The sequence below is a fragment of the Phyllobates terribilis genome, unplaced genomic scaffold, assembly GCF_046119375.1.
Source record: "Phyllobates terribilis strain yellow unplaced genomic scaffold, ASM4611937v1 Scaffold_1__5_contigs__length_1240528914, whole genome shotgun sequence".
Classification (NCBI taxonomy): Eukaryota; Metazoa; Chordata; class Amphibia; order Anura; family Dendrobatidae; genus Phyllobates; species Phyllobates terribilis.
The window spans coordinates 572,816,309-572,828,382 of record NW_027362761.1 but is presented as its reverse complement, the minus strand read 5'-3'; the positions used below and the strand labels follow the sequence as shown (position 1 = coordinate 572,828,382).

Genomic DNA, 12,074 nt, shown 5'->3' with positions numbered 1-12,074 from the left:
TGTCCTCCACCCTCTCCCACTACTTGGTTCCCCCTATCTTTGGTTTCCCCCATCTCCTCTTATCCCGGCTGGGGCAGAACTCTGGTGCATATAAGCCCCCTTCAGGTGGGAGAGGTGTAGTGTTGTAGTCCTGAGAGGTGCTCCCCCCTTACCTCGGAGAGGAGATACCACATCTCGGTCTGAGGTGCAGTACCCCTGTGGCGACTGAACCCTCAGGGGCGCCACATAACATACACCAGTTTTGTCAGGAGGAATGGGCCCAAATTCCGACCAACTATTGTGAGAAGCTTGTGGAAGGAGATCCCAAACGTTTGACCCAAGTCATTCAGTTTAAGGGCAATGGTACCAAATACTAATGAAATGTATGGAAACTTTTGACTTTGCAGTAAGTAATAAAAATGCCTTAAAACATTCTCTCTCTCTCATTATTCTGACATTTGGCAAATATTAAAAATTATGGTAATCCTAATTGACCTAAAACGGGAAAAATGGATTCTGATTTTACGTCAGATATTGAGAAAAACATGGAGATGTGTCTTTTATATAGTGTATGGAAACTTCTGGTTTCAACTCTATTTATATATATTCTCGTGAATGTGGAATAATGATGCATGATAGATAATAGACAGATAAGATACACAGACTATGATTACAGGATGCAATGATGCAAATTTCTTAGGATGTAGCAGATTCATCCTGTTTTGCAATATAAATATGAACATCAGCCTGTACATGTTGTATGTGGTGTACATGGTATACACAGGCACAGTGGAGGGTATCTCTGGGGGAGGCTGCAGGGGCTGCTCTCTCTGACCCCTCTATGTACACACTCCTCCTAATAGCTCATTTCTTATGGAGTGAAGAAAGTTGAATTTCTTAAGTTTTCCGGTTGTATTTTGAGACAGATGAGGCTGAGTCACAGGTTCTTTATTGAGGAACTGCGGCTCTGGAGGTGACCTGCCCGCACCTCCTGCACCCCCTGCCTCATACCTGCCGTCCCTGCAGCACTTGTTTCCTTGTGCAGCAGCTATAAAAGCTGTGCGGTGCCTGGAGGAGGCAGAGAGCACCGAGCACCGACCGAGCACCGACCGAGCACAGAGCACCGACCGAGCACCGACCGAGCACCGACCGAGCACAGAGCACCGACCGAGCACAGAGCGCCGGCTGCAGCCCGACAACTCAGCGTCCGACAACATGGACAACCCAGGGTTCGAGCTGCAGGAGGATGGAGTGCAGAGAACATATCCCAATAAAAGTCTACAGACAATCTACCAGGAATATAAGCATGTAAGTACTAAACACATCCAGCATCTATCTTTCTAGGCGCACATGGTTCATTCATTTTTCGAGGATTAATTTATCCCAAGCAGGGTTACAATTCTCTTATTGATTTTCCAGCTACATGTGATAGAAGGTCCATGTGTCTAATAGTCACTAAATCATATTTTCTCACAATGTCTCTGATCTCCTCCCACCAATTTCATATTGTAGCCTAACCTTTTGTTCTATCTATCTATCAATATCTATATATTATCTATCTATCTATTATCTATCTATTATCTATCTATCTATCATCTATCTATCTATTATCTATCTATTATCTATCATCTATCTATTATCTATCTATCCATTATCTATCTATTATCTATTATCTATCTATCATCTATCTATCATCTATCTATTATCTATCTATTATCTATCTATATATCTATCTATCATCTATCTATTATTCATCTATCTATTATCTATCTATTATCTATCTATCTAGAAAAATGCTTGAAAAAGGTTCTCAATTGAAGTGAAACGTCGCTGAGCCCCAATGGGCGATTAAATCACCTCTTCTATTTATTCTAAATGGTGTGCTACCTCAATTTGTTCTGCATTATCTATCTCTATCTATCTATTATCTATCTATCTACTTTTTTTTCTTCTATTATTGAAGGGGGAAAAGAGGGGCGCATGATTTTTTTATTTATATAAATTTCTTTTTTTTTTACAATTTTTTACGCCCTATAGGGAGGGGACTTGCACCTGCTTTGGCCTGATCACTTGTGCTGTATAATGCAATACCACAGTAAACTTTTTGCATATCATTAGACAAGTGGGTGTGGCTTTAAGGAAAGGGTGTGATTTATCAGAAATGGGTGCATTCTGAAATGTTCAATGTAATCTAGAATTAGTCCAGAAACTGAAAATACTGACCTATAAGCAAAATGCCAGGACTAGTGTTGAGCGAATTTCTTCGGCATTTCAAATTCGGGTTCGTGTTCGGGGTTCCGGCTTGTTCACGCCAAAAAATCTGTGTGACAGCGTGGCAAATCAGGGGTGTTCATGGGCGGAGACGAGTTTTTGGCGCGAACAAGCCGGAACCCCGAACACGAACCCGAATTTGAAATGCCGAACAAATTCGCTCAACACTAGCCAGGACCCTTCATACCAAGGACCAGTGGGGGCTTCAATATATTACAGGACACAACAACTAAAGACTCCGGCCAGGACATTATCATTATTCTGTATTCTTCTTGCAGGAAGAAAAGAAATCTTGCTCTCTGATGAAAATTTTCTTGGTCTGCTTCCTGGCTTGTCTCATTACCACTGCGATCGGAGTGCTGATCCTATGTCTGGTATATCTGGGTCAAATTGGTCAGGGGACGTCTCAACCGGTAATGAATCCTTCTGCCCCCGGGATGGGTAAACCCCCGCAGAGCACCAATAGCTCCACCACCACCACTGCCCCCGAGCCACGCTTCTACTTCTTGAGTCAAGTCAGTAAAAGTAAGGTAAGGTCACAGCTGGTGAGAATCAAGACAAGTAAGACTTCTGGGCTAAAAAGACCACCAGGAACCATATTGTGAAGGCACGGTGGGAAAGGGTGGCTCTGTCTGCGACATTTCTAGCATATTTTTATGATGTACAATAAATGTCCGATAGATGTGTGACCCGAAAATCAGACAAAAATAATGTCCAGGGTAAGACAACTACTGTGAGGAATGTTCTACACCTCTTATCTAATCTATATTTATCTATCTATCTCATAACTATTATCTATCTATCTCATAACTATTATCTATCTATTTATCTATTATCTATCTATCATCTATCTATCTATTATCTATCTATGTATCTATTATCTATCTATTATCTATCTAATATCTATCTATTATTCATCATCTATCTATCATCTATCTATTATCTATTTATCTATTGTCTATCTATTATCTATCTATTATCTATTATCTATCTATATATCTATCTATCTATTATCTATCTATTATCTATCTATCATCTGTCTATCATCTATCTATCTATTATCTATTTATCTATTATCTATCTATTATCTATCTATCATCTATCTATCATCTATCTATTATCTATCATCTATTATCTATCATCTATCTATCTATTATCTATCTATCTATTATCTATTTATCTATTATCTATCTATTATCTATCTATCATCTATCTATTATCTATCTAATATCTATCTATCATCTATCTATTATCTATCATCTATTATCTATCTATTTATCTATTATCTATCTATCTATCATCTATCTATTATCTATCTAATATCTATCTATCTATTATCTATCTATTATCTATCTATCATCTATCTATCTATTATCTATCTATTATCTATCATCTATCTATCTAATATCTATCTATCTATTATCTATCTATCTATCATCTATCTATTATCTATCTAATATCTATCTATCTATTATCTATCATCTATCTATCTATCTATCTATTATCTATCTATCTATTATCTATCTAATATCTATCTATCTATTATCTATCATTTAAGTATTCTGTATATCTGGCAAAATACCCCTTCAACGAGAGTAAAAATCATGAACTCTTCTATGTAGCATCTGTTTCACCCTTCCTTCCGCTCTTTCTTTTCTTTCTCCCTTTCAAGTACATTCTTTTTTTTTTTTTTCTCTCTTTTGCTCTCTATATCTATTTATTTTTCTTTATTTCTATTTTTCTTTCTCTCCCTTTCTCTTAATTGACCTCTCTTTGTTTTCTACTCTCTTAGTCTTTCTTTTTCGTTTTCTCTCTTTCTCTCTCTCATTTCTTTCTTTATTTCTCTCTCTCTCTTTTGCTCTCTATATCTATTTTTCTTTATTTCTATTTTTCTTTCTCTCCCTTTCTCTTAATTAACCTTTCTTTGTTTTTTACTCTTAGTCTTTCTTCTTCGTTCTCTTTCTTTCTTTCTTTCTTTCTTTCTTTCTTTCTCTTTCTCTCTCTTTATTTTTTGTCTTTTTCTCTGTTCCTTACTCTCTTTTACTCTTTCTCTTTTCCCCCCTTTCTTTGCCTCCATATATATATCTAGCAGTATCAGGGGTCTATCGAGGACTTGTCTTGTGAAACATTATGTCATCACCTATGTGAACACTGCCTTCTTTCTAGACATACGTTGCCCTTACACAAACCTCTGTAATGTTATTTCATGACCTTATGAAAACACTTCTGTCACCAAAATTACGTTAGCCGTGTACTTATGTTTTTCTAATTTCATCCATGCAGATTGTAGAAATGTACGTGTGCTGTGTTTTAGGGAGATGTCCTTACACTTGTCGGCTTTTATGGGCTTTATAGTTTTGATGAAATCGATGAAAACATAGTCCACGACACGTTCCTCGTCCACTGTGACTCCAAAATTATAAAAATACCAAAATGTGTAGGGGTAAGATGGACAAGGAGTTCTTCTAACTTGTGACTCCCGCTCTCTTGTTGGGGCCCTTAACATCTAAAGCGAAGTCAGCCATGTCTATAAAAGAAGGAAGACAACAGTTCTTATGCTTCTTTACTCTTCCCCAGGTGCTGTGACACTCGGAAAGATGGCTAGTGTGACTATAAGAAAGATTTGTAATGTGACTCAGACAGATGCGGGGGACCCTTAAACAGACAGGTGGTGTGATCCTCAGAAAGATGAGTGGTGTGACCCTCAGACAGATGGGGGTGGGACCCTCAGACGGACAGGTGGTGTGACCTTCAGATAGACAGTTGTTGTTACCATCAGATAGACGGGCGGAGGAAACCCCAGAAAAATGGGTTGTTAGATCATCACAAAGAGGTTTAGTGTGACCTTCAGTTGGGTGTTGTGAACCTTAGATGGATGGGTGTCGTGACAATCAGAAACTTCTGTGGTATGATCCTCAAATTGATAGGTGGATCGACCCTCAGACAGATGGGTCGTGGGACCATCAGAAATATGGTTGTTTGATCATCACAAAAATGTTTGTTGTTACCTTAAGATGGTTGGTGTGACCCCGAGACATAGGAGTAGTGTGACCCGCAGATGAATTAGTGGTGTAGCCCTCAGACAAATGAGTGTTGTGACCCTCAAACAGATGAGTGGTGTGACCCTCAGATGGAGGGGTAGTGTGACTCTCAGATTGATTGGTGGTGTGACCATAAGAAAAATGCGTGGTGTGACCCTGAGATAGGTGGGAGGTGTGACCCCGAGACAAATGGGTGGTGAGACTTTCACATAGATGGTGGATGAGACTCTCACATAGATGGGTGATGTCACCCTCAAATAGTTGGGTGGTGTGATGCTTACATAGTTGAGTGGTGAGACCCCCACGTAGATGGGTGGTGAAACCCTTACATAGATGGGTGGTGAGACCCTTACACAGATGGGTGGTGAAACCCTTACATAGATGGGTGGTGAGACCCTCACATAGATGGGTGGTGAGACCCTCACATAGATAGGTGATGAGACCCTCACATAGATGGGTGATGAAACCTTCACATAGATGGGTAGTGAGACCCTAACATAGATGGGTGGTGAGACCCTCACATAGATGAGTGGTGAGATCCTCACATAGATGGGTGGTGAGACCCTCACATAGATGGGTGGTGAGATCCTTACACAGATGGGTGGCGAAACCCTTACATAGATGGGTGGTGAGACCCTCACATAGATGAGTGGTGAGACCCTCACATAGATAGGTGATGAGACCCTCACATAGATGGGTGGTGAGACCTTCACATAGATGGGTAGTGAAACCCTAACATAGATGGGTGGTGAGACCCTTACATAGATGGGTGGTGAAACCCTTACATAGATGGGTGGTGAGACCCTTACATAGATGGGTGGTGAAACCCTTACATAGATGGGTGGTGAGACCCTCACATATATGGGTGGTGAGACCCTCACATAGATAGGTGATGAGACCCTCACATAGATGGGTGGTGAGACCTTCACATAGATGGGTAGTGAGACCCTAACATAGATGGGTGGTGAGACCCTCACGTAGATGAGTGGTGAGATCCTCACATAGATGGGTGTTGAGACCCTCAGGCCATTTCCTGGTTGTGGTGTTTGTGGATATTGACATGTTCACACCACTAATAGGAGACTGACCTAGAAGACTGTATTGACCTTTGTCCAAATGTATATTTTTTGACGATGACATTCACTACTTGTATAATGATCGGTCATATAACATTCAGCTTCTCTCTTTTTTTAAGGTTTTTGAATTTGAAGGAGGCGCTATCCAGTGGGCCCGCTACAGGGACAACCCCAAAGATTATGCCAATGTGAAGGAGATGCAGTTCGGTGCCAGCATCAATCAACATCGATCTAAAATGACCTTGGAGACACTAAGGATCCTCAGTAAAGGGTTGAGGGCCCCACACTGGCACTTCAATGCCAACGAGCATGGCTTCCTGGTGCAGGTAAGACCGTCCTGTGTTATGGTGAGGACAAGTGATTATTAGCCGCTGTTTCCTCATCCATATGATGGCTTTATGCACGTTGTAGGGCAAGGCGTGGATCGGCGTAGTAGACGACGGCGGCGTTGAAGTCACCACCTACAATGTGACGGCCGGACAGGTCATCTTCTTCCCGAAGAACACTCTGCACTGGGTGAAGAACGTGGGAGATGACGACTGTCTTTTTGTCCTCTTCTTCACCACGCACGACGAGCTCAGCACCCTGGATGTGGACGACGCGTTTTACTTGACACCCGAAGACATAGCTGCAAGGTCGTTAAAGGTCAGTTGTCAGATGAGACCATTAATACTGAGCAGCAATATTACATCTGTGCAGTCTGCTTGTGACCCATATGGGACCTCCATGTGCCCATTGTGCCCCCGCTGCATGCCATTTTATGTATATACAGGGAGGCCCCATATGGCGGCACTATGGATATAGTAGCAGCCATATTACATTTATGATATAAAGCTGTACCCATAGACTATGATGGGCCCATACTATACCCCTTTGCATCTATATTCTCCCCACTACATGTCATTTTTTACAGGTATGTATGGCACTATATGGCGGCACTATAGAGCAGCCCTACTACAGATATATGTCAATATTGCAGTTCCCATCAGTATATGGTGCCCACACCGTAGCTCCATGTTTTATTTTATTCAGGTTTTCATGTCCAGGAGCCCATAAAGGCAACATATGGCGGCACTATAGAGCAGCTATATTAAATCTGTGTTATGTGAACCCATAATGCAGTGCCGATCATACTCTGGAGCCCATACTGTGCCTCTGTGTGACTACTACATGGGATTTTTGTACATATTCAAGTACAGGTGTATATGGAGACACCATATGGCAGCACTATGTATTCTATGAAAACCACATACCACCTTGCAGGCTCCAGAAAATTAACATATCCCCATGTTACTATGTGTTCCCTAATATACGCCATTTTTTGCAGGTATTTATGTACAGGTATACAAGAAGGCACCATATGGCGGCACTATGCAGTAGCCATACTACAGATATGTGTTGTATGGATTCTTTTTGCAGTGTCCATATACTGATATAGACCTCATACTGTACCTCATACTGCGTGTTATTTTATGCAACTTTACATGTATCGGTACACATGATGGCACCATATGGAGGCACTATAGAGCAGCTATGTTAAGTCTGTGTTGTATGGATCTATATTGCAGTGCCAATAGTGCGGGTGAGGTAATCCAAAACGGCCCACCGCCCTAAAGGCTCACGTTGTAGTTCTCCCCTCCCCCATGCTTTACACTGCGGCTCTGTCTGCTCACAACAGGTCAACATAATGACCTGTTGATGTACTTGTCTCAGTAGTCAACACAAATACTGAACATGCCCAAAAACACACAAGGTACAAAACACACCTTAGTGACCGGCTCGTGGTGACCGTAAACTGTACAAATAGGGATCCACTCCCCACTAGAGATTATCGTGTCTGTGCGTGATGATGACGGTTTTTGTATGTACCTTGATTCAGGAGCAGCAATCCTCCGTCACATCATCCAGTGAATATACACTGATTGCTGGTGGGACCCCATTCACCCTATCGCTCTGCGGAGCACCGTATGCCTTTTCCCAGGCTAATTATCAAACTATGTTCACACACGTTGGGTATTTCAGCAGTATTTTTCAGCAGATTTTTATGCAAATTTTCAGCTGCGTTTTGCAGAACCAGCAAAGTCTATGAGAAACCAGAATTCTCTGTTCACACATCTTGTTTTTTTTTTTTTAATTTTTTCGATGCGTATTTTGTTCCTTGGTTGGGTTTTTGGAAAATAGAGCCTGTCACTTCATTCAGTGTTTTTTTCACCCATAGAAAGTAATGGTTGGTGAAAGCAAAAAAAACACTGAAAAAACGCAGGTAAATTTTTTTCAGAGTTTTTGATGGCAAAATAGAATGGGGTTCTTTTTTTTTTTTTCTCAGAACTTTATGTACATGCATAAATAGAGACAGAAGGACATTGAAAAAAACGCATAAAAACCGCATCAAAAACGCACCAAAAAACGCAGCAAAACCAGCGTTTTTGCCGCAGCTGATTCCCCGCCAGAGATCAGTTTTGCAGCTGATTTCTGATGTAAAAAAAAAACACAACATGTGGGAACATAGCCTTAGGATGGCACTAATTAATGGCATCCTTCTTATGTACAGCATAACTTCCTATGGGTGAAAAAACGCTGAAAGAAGTGACAGGCTCTATTTTCCAAAAACCCAATCAAGGAACAAAATACGCAGCAAAGAAAAAAAATCAAGATGTGTGAACAGAGAGTTCGGGTTTCTCATAGACTTTGCTGGTGCTGCAAGACGCAGCTGAAAATTTGCATAAAAATCTGCTGCAAAATACGCAGCAAAACCCAACGTGTGTGAACATAGCCTAATAATTAGCCCGAGAAAAGACATACGGTGCTCCACAGAGCGATAGGGTTAATGGGGTCCCGCCAGCAATCATTGTATATTCACTGAATGCTGTGACGGAGGATTGCTGCTCCTGAATCAAGGTACAAACAAAAACCGTCATCATCACGCACTGACACGATAATCTCTAGTGGAGAGTGGATCCCTATTTGTACAGTTTACGGTCACCACAAGCCGGTCACTAAGGTGTGTTTTGTACCTTGTGTGTTTTTTGGGCATGTTCAGTATTTGTGATGATTACTGGGACAACTGCACCAACAGGTCAGTAAGGACAAGGTGGCCTTACCTCACTTGGATCTGGACTTTATTATTGGCGCTTGTGGTTGATATCTAGTTTTTAAACTTTTTCTAATAAAGATATTTTTAATTAGTCCTTCTCATTTTATAACCTGTGCAGTCTAATTACCACAGACTCACACAATGGAGAAGATGGAGATATTAAGTTCTCCATCTTCGCACTTGTGTTGTGTTTCTTTCATGAGAAACAATCAGATCACACTAAGGCTTCACTCGGCTCAAACTCTGAAAGAGTTTGATTCGAGAATATTTGCATAATCGACCCCAATTCTCTCGCATGAGAGAATCGACGGCCATGTGACCCTGGCCTTAAAGGGGTTTTTCGCTACAGTCAGGTGACTGGTAATTGCAATGGAGACCATTGGAGCGGCTGTGCTTGAGCAGGATGGGGGAGGGGTTAAGGAATACAGAAGTGTTTTTTTTTCTTCATTTTTTCTTCTATAAGGGCTTATTTCCTCTGTACACTCTAAAAAGTATTGGAAAACCTTTTTAAGTAGATAACTGCATTTCTAGCACAGGGGCCCCTTTGCTAGAAGTGTAGATGGATCCCAGTGCAAGAAGTGTAGATGGGCCTCTTTCTTTGCTAGAAGTGCAGTTGGGCCCCTGTGCTAGAAAAGTAGATGATTTCCTGGCAAAAACTATAGATGGGCCCATGTGCTAGAAGTGTAGATAGGCCCCTGTGCTAGAAGTGTAGATGGGCCCCTGTGCTAGAAGTGTAGATGGGCCCCTGTGCTAGAAAAGTACATTATTTCATATGCAAAAATTGTAGATGGGCCCATGTGCTATCAATCTAGATGGGCCCCTTTGCAAGTAGTATAGATGATCCCCTGTGTTAGGAAATGGATGGGCCCCCCTACTAGAAAGTAGATGGGTCCCTGTGCAAGAAGTGTACAGTCATGGCCAAAAGTTTTGAGAATGACACCAAAATTATATTTTCACATGATCTGCTGGCCTCTGGTTTTTATTAGTGTTTGTCTGATGTTTATATCACATACAGAAATATAATTGCAATCATATTATGAGTACCAATAGGTTATATTGACAGTTAGAATGAGTTAATGCAGCAAGTCAATATTTGCAGTGTTGCCCCTTCTTCTTCAAGACCTCTGTAATTCTCCCTGGCATGCTCTCAATCAACTTTTGGACCAAATCCTGACTGAGAGCAGCCCATTCTTGCATAATCAATGCTTGCATTTTGCCAGAATTTGTTGGTTTTTGTTTGTCCACCCGTCTCTTGATGATTGACCACAAGTTCTCAATGGGATTAAGATCTGGGGAGTTTCCAGGCTATGGACCCAAAATCTCTATGTTTTGTTCCATGAGCCATTTAGTTATCACCTTTGCTTTATGGCAAGGTGCTCCATCATGCTGGAAAAGGCATTGTTGGGCGCCAAACTGCTCTTGGACGGTTGGGAGAAGTTGCTCTTGGAGGACATTCTGGTACCATTCTTTATTCATGGCTGTGTTTTTAGGCAAGACTGTGAGTGAGCCGATTCCCTTGGCTGAGAAGCAACCCCACACATGAATGGTTTCAGGATGCTTTACAGTTGGCATGAGACAAGACTGGTGGTAGCGCTCACCTCTTCTTCTCCGAATAAGCTGTTTTCCAGATGTCCCAAACAATCGAAAAGGGGATTCATCAGAGAAAATGACTTTGCCCCAGTCCTCAGCAGTCCACTCCCTGTACCTTTTGCAGAATATCAGTCGGTCCCTGATGTTTTTTCTGGAGAGAAGTGGCTTCTTTGCTGCCCTCCTTGAAACCAGCCCTTGCTCAAAGAGTCCCCGCCTCACAGTGCGTGCAGAAGCACTCACACCAGCCTGCTGCCATTCCTGAGCAAGCTCGGCACTGCTGGTAGTCCGATCCCGCAGCTGAAACAGTTTTAAGATACGGTCCTGGCGCTTGCTGGTCTTTCTTGGGCGCCCTGGAGCCTTTTTGACAACAATGGAAGCTCTCTCCTTGAAGTTCTTGATGATGCGATAGATTGTTGACTGAGGTGCAATCTTTGTAGCTGCGATACTCTTCCCTGTTAGGCCATTTTTGTGCAGTGCAATGATGGCTGCACGTGTTTCTTTAGAGATAACCATGGTTAACTGAAGAGAAACAATGATACCAAGAACCAGCCTCCTTTTAAAGTGTCCAGTGATGTCATTCTTACTTAATCATGACTGATTGATCGCCAGCCCTGTCCTCATCAACACCCACACCTGCGTTAATGGATCAATCACTAAAACGATGTTAGCTGCTCCTTTTAAGGCAGGACTGCAATGATGTTGAAATGTGTTTTGGGGGTTAAAGTTCATTTTCTGGGCAAATATTGACTTTGCAAGTACAGTAATTGCTGTTAAGCTGATCACTCTTTGACATTCAGGAGTATATGCAAATTGCCATTACAAAAAATGAAGCAGTAAACTTTGGAAAAATTACTATTTGTCTCATTCTCAATACTTTTGGCCATGACTGTACATGGACTCTTGTGATAGAAGAGCATATTGTCCTCTGGGCTAGAAGAGTGAATAGGCCCCTGTACAAGAAGAGTAGCGAGGTCCTTGTGCTAGAAGAGTAAATAGGCCCTTGTGTTAGACGAGTATATTGGC

General features: G+C 41.6%; 1 protein-coding gene across 1 annotated transcript in view; it reads left to right on the top strand.

Moving 5' to 3' along the window:
• Positions 1-722: 722 nt before the first annotated feature.
• The window catches only part of DYNAP (dynactin associated protein), a 32,006-nt gene continuing 20,654 nt past the window's right edge, over positions 723-12,074 (top strand). The window contains exons 1-4 of the mRNA XM_073681227.1: positions 723-1,287; positions 2,529-2,780; positions 6,487-6,693; positions 6,779-7,012. Of these exons, the coding sequence (XP_073537328.1) occupies positions 1,195-1,287; positions 2,529-2,780; positions 6,487-6,693; positions 6,779-7,012 (786 nt within the window). The 5' untranslated portion in view covers positions 723-1,194. The remainder of the gene's footprint in view (positions 1,288-2,528; positions 2,781-6,486; positions 6,694-6,778; positions 7,013-12,074) is intronic.